At 36.8% G+C, this 12873-nt stretch overlaps 1 protein-coding gene across 6 annotated transcripts in view; it reads left to right on the forward strand.

Moving 5' to 3' along the window:
- Window positions 1-12873, forward strand: part of LOC124136673 (zwei Ig domain protein zig-8-like) — a 187158-nt gene that overhangs the window by 102594 nt on the left and 71691 nt on the right. For 5 of the 6 annotated variants that reach the window (XM_048401856.1, XM_048401808.1, XM_048401904.1 and 2 more), the window contains exons 2-3: window positions 294-904; window positions 2174-2790. In XM_048401856.1, the coding sequence (XP_048257813.1) occupies window positions 2715-2790 (76 nt within the window). In that variant the 5' untranslated portion in view covers window positions 294-904; window positions 2174-2714. Of the gene's footprint in view, window positions 1-293; window positions 905-1427; window positions 1538-2173; window positions 2791-12873 lie in introns of those variants that run through there. The other variant, XM_048401967.1, reaches the window with a different exon arrangement.

Consider the following 12873-nt stretch of genomic DNA (forward strand, 5'->3'; position numbering starts at 1 on the left):
CAGATATATCAATGGTTATGACCAATTTATGATTGTACAAAATTGCCTGAATGTTTACAGTAATCCTGTCCCTACGCCTTGCTCCTGATTTATTGTGCCCATAAATCCCTACTATCCACCCCCATTACCAAGAATGTGTCCCCACCCAGTGTTGTGCTTGCAGAATGCGTGGAGCGGAGAGAACCATGTCCTTTTCACAGTGAGAGTGGGTACACTGATACACAGCAGAGGAGCTTGCTACCGGCTAATGATATTTACCCTGTGAGGTTATTTAATTGTCCGTCTTCTTCCAGGTGAGCTGGTTGGCCGACTATGACGAGGAGTGTTGAGATGAGAGGATCGGAACTCTGCTCCGGATGATCAGCGTTGGACAGGCGTCGGGACAGACTTATTCGGGTTTAGTCTCGTGTTCGGCAGACAAGACACATGATCAAGCGACTCAGTGGATTGATTATTACCTGTGTGTTGGATTAATACGAGAACCGATGTGATTATAAGGCACAGCGGCTTAGATCTTTCGTAAACTGATGTCGCTGGTTAGTTTGACAAGTGATAGGATCAGTGGCTCGTGATTAGTTTGAAAAGGAGACGGCAGCTATGATGTTGCTGAACTGAAGAGTCACAGCCGATGATACGTGTGCAGTATTTCGTGGACACAAAGTAACTGCTTTCATTTAAAAGATAAGAATCTGTCATTGGAGCCTTGAAACACATGGTTGGTTGAAAATTTGAATGCACTGAGGTAGATTCATATGACGCAGCACAAATATCAAGGAGAAAGGAGTTATTGTGTACAGTGAAGGGATTATTGTTTGTTATTTCGAACAAGTTGTGATCAATGGTGTGATCAGTGAAGTTAGAAGTCAAACTGTGAAGCTGTTACAACTAGACTCCTGACTAAGACGTGAGTATAAATCTTCAATACAGCTACCACAAGCTGCTAAAATAAGTGGGACAATTTCTCTGTTATAAGTTCTATGCATGTATGATTCGGTTAAAACAAAACATGTCTCTGTAACTATATTATCAACATGATTATGAGGATAAGCTCTATTTTAAATAACATTTACAAAAGTATGACAAGCCTTAAAAAATTATTAAATTACATTATTGCTATCATAATCAATACTGAATGAGCTGTAAGGATATTATTTGAAAATACACAAGAAAGTTTGTTAATATTAAACCAACATGAATATGAACTATCACATTTAAAGAGCAAAAATTCATGTTCATTTGAATGTTATTGTGATACTGGTGTCATATTAGATTGAAATATTTCTAAGTGTGTATCAGTCCCCACACCTCTGTCAGGTAACGATGCACTGACACTACCATTACGCCTGACGCTAGTGTACATACACGCTGTCATTGTAGTCTTGTTGTCACTCTTTGGTTAGTGGTGATCAAACCCACTGTAGCTCTGGGATTGAGACGATTGATCATCAGTGGCTGCTGAAGACGATCGGTAAGCAAGCCTTCTCCCACACATGCTTAGCAGTGTTAAAGGGGCAGGAAGACTTGTGCAGCAAGCAGAGTGAGTTGACATAATCAATATTGGGGAATTATTGATACATGAGTGTTGGTGTGAAGGTATGTGCAAGTCAGAGAGGATGTAGGTACTCCAGGTCATACATACACACCACGGTAAGTGCACGCTTTCGGGATGGGTGATGTCAAGCTCCAGGATGGGGCGTTTTAGGTTATTGACATCTGCTACTTATTAAGCTCTGGGTAATTACTGTAGCGTGTTTCTGTCATTGTAGACAGTGGTTCATGTACTTGAATACCAAAATGACAAGTTAACTCAGACAGGACTTTGTTTTCGAATGTATCATTATTTAGTGTCATTGTTCATGTTGATTAATAGTATGTTCATGATCCAAGTTATGAACCATGTAAGAGTGAGTATTTAGAATTACATGTAACCAAATATTTGTGTGTTTTTGTTCCAAATTCATGTATCAGCATAATTAGGACACTTTATGCTCATAAATATGTGATGAAATGTTCATAAATATAATATCCTGATAGTATCAGGGTATTGACATGTTGGGAGGAGTTAAATATTGCAGGAAGTACCAATGTGTCTGATTACTGGGATGAGGTTGAGTTTGTGTCGGTGTGTTGGAAGTATTGATGACTTGTCAGTGATTGGTCTTGTATGTTACAGAGAAGGGGAGCAGAGACCTCCTTCAGCCTGGATTACACCACAATCAACTAATAGTGCATGGAATACGACCAGCACAAAATGAAAGAGTTAAACTCCTGTGGAGCAGAAAATCTCAAGGTACATCGATCTGTTGCTGCAATCAACCGATGTAATTTGGAACAGTTTCTTGTTTGCTGATGTGCAAAAAATCAGATTATTTGCAATTTCGGGAGTTGAAATAGTCGTTTCTGAAGGTGCTGATGACCCGAATAGGTTCAAGTGGTCAAGAAGAATATATCAATATCACTGTGACAGTTAGTGTGAATTGTTGTATGCAGTAGACACCGATTGTGACAGGGAGTCCAATCTACCAAGTTATCCACCAGTGTATGTCGGACACAAGAATTTTCAACCAATGACTAGGATCCTCTAATGAGCTCTTAAGCCATCAGCCAACAACTTAATGGAGAGTTAATAATACTAATGTTATATCAATAATGGCACCGGTGAAAAAGGTGTCTGTGAAAGCTTGGTTCCAGGATATGTTCTCTATCGTGCTATAATGGTCAGTTGGCGGATACGGATATTACCTTTGGACGTTCTGGTCAGTCTGGCGGCGCTAACATTGGTAGCCACAGGTAGGTGACGCACAGCTCCACAGTGATATACTGGCTCTAATCAAATGGATGCCTTCAGCAGAAGGCACCCCCTAGTAAACACTCTACTTTAACCTTTGAGCTCTGTTCTTGCAACACAAACATGATATATTCAATAACTTTGGCACCAATTAGGCTGCGCATGGATCGTGCTTAGTGAATCCTTCTTCAGGCAACGTTGTAGCAGTTTCTGTAGAGAACAAAGTAGATTGTCAATGCTGTCTGTGGCACTAACAAATAACCATTCCTTAAAGGTACATGATCACAGATGCAATATCTTTATGTTTTATTAATCTGAGATACATAGATATGTGAAAACCAATACCCAATTAAGACATTTATGATCTTGCACTGTACAAGGATATCAGATGTTAGTCGAAAGGGGGCTTGCATCATACATATTGGCTGATATAAATTGATTTTATTAACTGTGAAAAAACCCATAAAAAAGATATCACATCACAAATTTAGGCAAACAGGATTCAGCTATTATGCCAAGCTCCATCTCAGTGCATGGCACCTTATCTCTGTTATCCATCTAGATTATTGAGTGAATGAGGTATCCCTGTAATAAGCTTGGAGAATTACATGTGCACATCAAATGTGACATCATAGTTGTTTGTGATTGTTGGGAGAATGGCTTCAGCTATATGTAAACACATTCTGCAGCACATGTATAAAATAACATCTCCACTAATAATTGACGTGTAAAGTAAGCTTATTGTAGTATTATTACAATATCCAAATATCAAATAATATTTTATCCACAGAAAAAAATGCGACTCATTTCTTTCATATGCCCATACATAAAACTTTATAATATTCAGAAGAAGATTACTAAGTTTTGAATTACAATATCAAGCTTTATGACAAGGAATAAATACAGATAACAACTTCTTTATTATACATACACAATGTTTCAGGGCTACTTCTTGCCCTTTCATCACCTTTGTAATTTTAAAATGGCTATAAAGACTCTCAACATGAAGATTATTTTGTTCTCAGAGTAGTTCTTAAAATTTCTAACTTGTCATAAACGACAAATATAAAGGGATTAGTTGTCCATAATGGCCACCGAGCGGCCATATTGCATTGGATGATCACATCCAAATGTTATAAATAGAAATGTAATTATGGTTACAGCCAACGTGGATACAAATTTGTTGGTATTTTGCTTTTCATTCCCAGTGGAATCTCTTTTCGTTGGACAGTCAAGACTGGTTATTCTCTGGCACATGGAAATAACATTTTATTTTTAGGTATTAGACAGTTATTCTTAAATTTAGTTTCCCCTAAAGAATATGAGAAACACAGCAAAAGTCACACTGGTTGTATACCATTGTGTTATTAATTGTAAAATTGTCAAAAAGCGCCGATAAAGTCATTTTTGTGATGTACATGTGTATGATAATTGTGTTAATAAATAAAAAGGATTTGTTAAGTGACAGAAACCAGAGTAGTTTTCTTTCTTATGCTACCTGTGAAATGTGTGATTTAATAAATTGTAAAGTTGTACAAAAAAGGGATTGGCTATGTAACAAGAACCAGAACAGTTTTCTTTCCTATGCTACCTGTGAAATGTGTGATTCCATGTGACATTTCACACCAGTGACGTGAATCAATACTGCAACTAATGGCTCAAGCTTGTTGCCACATATTCAAGCCCAGTTGTGCATCACATATGCTGGCGTAATGGAGATATTACCGCCCTGGGAAAAAACATTCATACAATCCCGAAGTTTATAATTACACTTTTTTATTATTAAGTGTTCATAATACCAAAATGAATGCAAAATGCTGCATAATTTGAACAGACCTATGTCATTTTGAAACTTCCAATAAAAAGATTACTTCTCCCATTTTGTTATGACTCCTTGTGCATGTGTACAGAGTTTGTTGTATTGTTCTGGTACTAATAGCAATACCCATGGCCAAAAAGTCTGTCATTGTTTCACAAGCTGGAGATAAATCTGTCAATGCAAGCACCCCCTCCCCCCCACGTCATAGGAATACATCTTGCACAGAGACATGCTAAAGTACAAATACTATTCATTTGATGCCATATTGGCTTAGCACTAAATCCATCTTGAGAGCATATATGCTACACATTTCTGAAAATTGAAGATCAGATATTGATCCTTGGGTCATGCATATTTCAGTAACTGTTTGCATGAATGTGTGATTCCAGATGAGGTTTTGTGCTGTACAATGAGGAATGCTGTGTAAATTGACATTGTACAGTATCCATATTTGGTTTTACTCATTATCATGGAAGCTAAGAGACAGTCTTTTTGTTCATTATGTCCTGAAGGTTAGCTGGTTAAAGTAAATAGGGTTATTTGCCGGAGGCTCCTCGGATGATGTGGTTTTGTCCTCAAAGCTGGTTTGTTATATTTTCGTTGCTTAGGTGTTGACAAGACCATTATCTTTGATGCTGTAGGATCATGTGGTGTCATGTTTTGTTGATTACATAATAGATGAAGTGTGCGGGAAAATTTGAACAATGTGAGCAATATTAGTGACCTGTAGTTTCATGCTGGAACTTGGTTGAGGAATAACATCATTGAAAAAATGTATCTGAAATATTGACCAATACATTGATGGGACCATCATCCTGCTCACATCGTGATCAAGTTAAAAGTTTAGTCTATATGAATTTAAGCTCAATGTTCATGAAGGGTTTGAATTTGCAAATTTTGAATAACTTGGTTCTTGGTTTGGATTCAGCAACAGTTAGGTGTTATTTTTTTATATTATTTAAACATATTTTATTGTCCGAAAAGACAAAGGGATGTGGCAAGGGGTCTCCGTATTATTGTTATTTGTTGATCTGAATCTTTCAGTTTTTAGTCTTGAAAATAATCTATTTTCGCAAATAAGGATTGCATTATTGATCCATATTTAAATGGTGTCTTTGTATTAAGTAAAATATGAAATAATTTTTAAGGATTTAGTAGGCACTTTTACTGCTTTAACTTCTAAGTATGTAAGCTGATGAGGCATTGAGCAGACAAAATAAATCAAATGACTGTATATACAGTCAGTGTAGGAAGTCACACAAAGTCCACTGACTCCAGCTATATGGCCATACACAGCATCCATTGTGTCCTCCTGATCCACATCCTTGTCTACCCTGACCACAAGACCCATGTGCAGCACAAGGCAGATGAGATATGGTCAGCTATACAGCCATACACAGCATCCATTGTGTCCTCCTGATCCACATCCTTGTCTACCCTGACCACAAGACCCATGTGCAGCACAAGGCAGATGAGATATGGTCAGCTATACAGCCATACACAGCATCCATTGTGTCCTCCTGATCCACATCCTTGTCTACCCTGACCACAAGACCCATATGCAGCACAAGGCAGTTGAGATATGGTCAGAAAGAACAGAACAGTCGTTTCCAATTATTTTCTGATTCTAAAAGTATACCTTGAATATGTCTAGTCATAATGATTCCGTAGTACCTTGACGTCATGATATCTGTGAAGAATTCCCAACAAGACATAACTAACATGTCACAATGGTCGTGAGGATTTGGTGAAAAATGCAAAGGTTGTCATCAGTTTACAAATGTATCTTCCCTGTGAAGATTCCAAGGTTAAATAGATCCCCAGTAACCTGTACCGGTACTGCTTTTAGCGACCATCCTCTGATCCAGTGGTCAGGCTTCGTAACTTTGTTGATTGTGTGTCATAATACCCAAAAGGCGTAGAACGTCATTGAATCACTTCATGGTCTTGTACAGGCTATAAGATGCAGAGCCCACTGCTGTGACAACGCTTTGGTTTAACTAAAATTCATCTTTTGTCAAAATTATGTTGATACAATCCTAGTAATCTTGAATATTTTGATAAGCTAAAACAAACAAGTGTTCCCAAATATATGAATATATACACAACCTTATTTCCAAGGACTGTCTTCATGGTCTAATTGGTAGAGCATCTGCCTGGTGACTGTAGGTTGATTGGTTCGATCCCCTAGCCACATCACAGATGTTAATACCGGTAGATGGTTGCTACAAGGGATGTCACGATACAGGTGTCACACGAAGCGATACATACCTTGATACAGACGCCAAGATATAATACATATCTTGATTGTAACTGCATATATGTGGAACGCCTGTCATTAGACTTGGAATAGCGTCCTTAGCCTCGCTCATAAAGGTAAAGAAAGACACTTGACAACTGACTCATACCCATCAACATGACACACGAGTCCAGTGAACTATACTGTATGAGAAAACAATAAGAAACAAAGTTTACGTACTGTTTTAACAGGCAGCAAGGAAACGCTGGTCCAGCTGTCTTGTCATTGGGACGGTTTTGCATCCAAAAGACGACCAAGAAAGTTATGAGAAAATAAAAATTAGTTTGTACTTGATTATTGATATTGATGCGAGATCAACATCTGTTATGGGGTTAAATGTGAATTGATGCCAAATTAAGTGTATGGGATATCATATCATGCAAACGGGTGAATCGCGAAATCACTAGTTGGTACCCTAGCTGCCTTGCACTCAGCAATAAAGGGATAGAGAGTCAGTTTTCTCAGTCAATATGCACTCATTTTTTGAAGAAGTAACAATAATACTTTTCACGTTAACTTAACACTAATGTTTTATTGCACATTTCATCATTTCTACTTCAATTTACATCACAGGCAAATTCGACAGAACTTACAGGACTGAAAAAAATGGCAAGCCAATAACTCCACACAAACATACGAATATATAAATATAGGACTATATCTCAATAGTTTTTTGGCACAAAGGAGTCAACTTCTGGTTCCTGTTTGTAAGATGTTACTGCCTCATTAACTCTCACAGCAGAGGCAGCAACCTCTCATCAACCATTTTGGTTGAAACATTTAGCTCCAGTGCAGGTGGATAATATACAGCAGTAATTACTGGGATATCGGAAAACTACGGCAGAGAGTGGCAGCTGTCTGAAGCCACCACTGGCCACAGCTCCTCCTGGTGCCCACTGTAACTGACTGTAGCCAACGTAATATTTCCCTCTGTATATGTGGTACCACGCATGCAAGTAGTTTGCATGTAGATGTAACATTGTGAGATATAGTATTCATGCATCTTTGTGGTTTACTGTGTCTGTCCATTTCGAGACGTTGTCAGTTCCCTATTTTCTTTATGTTCCTGGGATATATTAGACAGGTTTGGTGTGTTGATAATACACACGTCATGTTTTTATGCATTTGTTTGAGATGATGCGTTGCTTGTTGTTTGTTTTTGTTTGGGAGTTTTATGTTTGTTTTGATAATTGTTGAAATCAAATATCACTATATATTTTCCATAAGTATTATTCAGTGGAAAACATGTTTTGGTTGATAAACAGTTTTGTTGTCTTGGAAACATATTTTACAGCAAATTTTACAGCAGTTGCTGTATTTATGGAGAAAGGTGATTTGTTAGGACAATAAACATCAAATGGTGTGAAAGTTGTCAGGGTTTGCATGACTGAAGCACATGTAACACACGTGGTGTCTCCTTAGGCAAGTGTCTTTGTTTGAAATATGCTTCTGTTAATTGTCAAGCATTTTACAGGAAGCTGAGAATGAACATGTTATGAATAGATAGTTGTGTCCCTTCGCCACATGAGAGACCTATGATTGTGGGTTCAATTTGGGTTCGCCCTGATAAAGTTTCTAGGTTTGTCAGGACCATACCATCCTCATGGGTTTCACCAAGGTGGTAAATGTCTGAGACTTGCATCACTTTGGACTTTCCTCCCACATTAAACTGACACTCTGATATGATTGAAATACTGTTCAAAGTGGCAATCAACCCAACTCACTTGCTCAGTTAATGTTAATAACAAGTGAAATAACTGTCCATATTTCTGATTGTGATGTAGAATCACTTTCACTCACTCACTCACTAACTCACTCACTCACTCACTCACTCACTCACTCGGCCTTTTTAGACTATTGATTTGAACAGTAGGACCTAATAAACTGCAATTTACAATTAAGCCATCGTTTCCCAGTCTGGCTCCTGGCAGTATTTGAGTTGCACCACCTTTAGTTATATTTATTGTGTAAAAAAACATTATTGATTTTGGATTTGACACCCAGGATCATCGCACAGGGCGGTCATTAATTGTCAGATGATTTGTAGACAAGTAGCAGAAAATATAATTTTAACTTTGGAGCCAAGATGCTGTAATGTTGGTAGTACAAAGACAAACATAATTTGTTTGTGCAAAGGAAGTCACATTCAAGAACCACAAACTGAGAAGGTCACATATTTATTGGCTTAGGGCAGCCAACCAATGGAATGACTGTTTTATTATTCAGATGTCTTGAATTTTATGAAAACTTTTATCAAATCTTGTTTATTCAGCTGTGTAGGTTTATCACATCAAATGTACTTTTAATATTGTACGATCTGCATGTGGCCAATTGGTATGACCAGGAAGAAATTCTGTTGAAAGAGATCATAGGCTTTGAAAATGATGGATGATTTTAATAAAAATGGAGGCGTCTTGATCAAATTTCATTTGAGCCCAAGTACTCGGTTGCATGACATTGATGTATATTTCTTGATCAGGAGTTTAAAGGCACACTATCAATGTGCTTTTATCATGGAAAAAACTTTTCGAAATTAAAAATATTTTCCTGAGTCTCAATTTTATATGGAATCAACATGTGCAGTAAATCTTTAATTCCTTCAAAATCTTTGGCTCAGTGTCAAATATACAACGAGAGTAATTAACAGGACATGTGATAACCATCCAGTCTTTAATAATCCAGTCCATAATTTGTTTCATCACTGACACTATTGACAACTTTGACTAGATAATCCAGTGCACAGATCCACAAAGCATTATAGCTTTACGACAGCTGTAAGCCTATGATAAACTACAGGTTGCCAAGACGGTCCTGATGGGGTGGTACTGTTTAGCGTTAAACAACTAATAAACCTATTGAAAACGTAAAATGAGTCCAAATTTGAAGCTCTACCAAAGCTTTGTGGATCAAGGCTCTTGATAATACTTTACATTTTCTTTTCTTTACATTTTTAGAAATTGTAACGCTTCATAGCTCATGATTATTCTTCTGATCCTAAAAATGGCATTACAAACTGCAGGCAGACATAATCAATATTTTGAATGTTTGAAATTACAGTTGCAAAAAATGTTGGAGTTGATAAATAGTTAATTTACATGTCATTATCTTTAGAATTACCTTAATTTATTAGACACAAGCATTAAAAATAAGTGACTCTCTATTTTTCAAAAGCACTTTGTTTAAGAGTAATTAGATGATTAGTTATATTTCTTCTAGGGAGTCCAGCTGTACATCAGCTCTTGTAATGTGCTCAAGCCACAGGACTAATATTCTTAAAGCATACAGCTTTAACTGTGGAAAGATGAACTTTGAATCAGACTGCTAACTCTAATTGTAGGTAGATATTTATCTAGCACTTAATACTTTCCTTAAAGGCCATGATTACACAGTAAGAAAATATGTCAGTTTCAAACAGGACTCCTTTGACCAAAACTTAAAATATTCTCCAGACTCTTGATGCTACTTTTATGGTCAAATAGTCACCCCATTATAGGTCACGTCAGACCGACAAGAATGACTGACAAGAAGTGGACATTAGCCAATCAAAAGGCAGCTTTCTCGTGCTTTACCGCACTAATTTCAAATTTGCAACTCTCTTCGAAACATATTTTTGATAAATTATCAATTAAAAATTTGAAACCTGTACAAATTCAGGAATGGCTAATAAATTGTCTAGATTGTATGGATTCAGTTGTTAAGCCCGTAACTATTGTTCTGAATACCCCGTGTTAAAGTTTTCGAGGTTGTATGATTAGAAATCACATTCTGACTGTCACTTTCGTGACCTGGTAAGCGACGCTCTGATTGGTCAGATGAAAGGTCATTCTGACGTGACCTCTAATTGGATGTCCTCAGATCTTTGTTTAGCGGTTGCGAGAACTAAGATCTGATTTAAATGAGATTGCAAATCCACTGACTCTAGACTGCATGAACATATATGTGGAGGATCACATTCAGGAGGAACATAAGGATCAGGGAAAGATTTTCTTCAGTTTTAATCCTTCACCTACTTATAATTACATGAAATGCAGTAGTCTTATTAATTTGGAGATCAGAGCTCATGATATCAGTCATTGGACGTCTGGTCCAGATTTGATTATTTACAGACAGCCATCATATAGCTGAGAGGAGCATTAATAAACACACATACAAACTTCTGTCACTTCCCTTCATACAACAATGAGGACTGGCATTGCAATTAAACAAACAAGAAGGTGGTCGAGTCTGGAGGACACAAACCAGTTGTGACAGCAGAAGACCTGTAGGGTATGAATTCAAACTATGGCAGCCAGACTGAGGCTGATCTGATTACTGACCCTGAGCTAGACATTTGTCTATGGAGATTTCTAGGCGGTCCTTGTTATCCCAAGTTTGTCTTAAGAGCTTGTCATAATGATGATTACTCACAAAATGATTTGTGATTTCCGGTGGCAACAAGTACATTATTGTATTGAAAAAGGGTGTTTCCTCTTCAATAGCTTTATTGTTACCTCAGGTTGATAGCCAAAAGTTTAAGAGGTGAAAAATTACTTTCATGATTACAAATATCACAAAATTTCAGACAAACAAAATTGTGTTTAGAAATAAATGACTTGCAAAAAATATGTGGATCAGAACAGCATCGCACCCCTTTATTTGAGAGGAAATAAATACATGCCTGCACTGTTCAGAAATATGACTCATTGTAGCACTGTGCTTCAGGTTACACTGGGTTTGTGTGAAGATGATTATATAGAAATCCACCTGCTAGAATCATGAAGTTATGAAGTAGTTCATAAGCTAGTCAACAAGCTACGCTGCAGCTAGGCGATTATGATTATAGACGGTGTGAGAGCCTGGTTTAAACGTTCAAATTCCTCTGCAGCACTGACACATAATGATAAACTTGAGCCATAGTAAAAATATCTGCACTGGAACCAAATGAATTATATATACCGTATTCGACGTAATAAGCGCCCCGCTCTAATAAGCGCCCATGGCGATATTTGCTAATATATTGGCAAGTGAACAATCCCAATTAGCATCCCTTCCGATTGATCAATGTACACAAGACTTATTTATTCGTGTATAATACGCACTCGTGTGTTATATGCCCCCTTAATTAATCTGGAAAAATATATCTGTCGTATATAAACAGTTCAGACCGTCAGCATAAACCACAAAATTTATCTTTCAACTCTGTTTTTTTCCACCAAAATAATATTCTAATAAGAGCCCCCTATTTCTAATTTTGAGAGCGCCCTGGGCGCTTATTACGTCGAATACGGTAAGTATATTTCATTGAAAAAAGGTGATCCTTAATAACATCTACTCTATTCAATTTGACATTTAAAAAAAAATCACTTGACATTTAACTTACAACACAAAATATTTTTGATAGAAACAATGAGTAATTTGACAGGATTCTGTTGAATATATATTATGAATTGAAGCTGTAGAGCAAGATAAATCAACATTTCATTATTATCCAAACTCAATAGTCAAATGTTTTATTATGCATTTCATTATATATGTACTGAATTCTTTATATGAAACTGATTTATTTATATTTCCTGCCCTTGTATGAAACAATTTGACCAATCACCATTGATGCTCCCACACTTGCGATAGCGAAAACTTTTTGTTGACATATAATGGTCAAACTACAACAAACATGACTTTCAACAAGTCAAAGTATGGCATTTATGATATATATATCCATTTTCTATTCACTAAAGTTCAATTCAAGGCATCAATAGCGGTAATCTCACCATGGTAAGGTGTGTCATCTACTGATCGCTTCACACATGATTTTAATTTAAACAATATTAAATGAAATTTTGAATAGATGTGATAAAATAGATTACAAACATAAGTCCAGATATACAATGAACACATTTTTTAACCAAATGTGATTACATGATTAAATTGCTTACTTCAGTACAGATTTGTTGACATGGTATTTCCGGTGTTACATGCTCATTGTCT

The sequence above is a fragment of the Haliotis rufescens genome, unplaced genomic scaffold (assembly GCF_023055435.1).
Source record: "Haliotis rufescens isolate VD_foot unplaced genomic scaffold, xgHalRufe1.0.p SCAF_1, whole genome shotgun sequence".
Taxonomy (NCBI): Eukaryota; Metazoa; Mollusca; class Gastropoda; order Lepetellida; family Haliotidae; genus Haliotis; species Haliotis rufescens.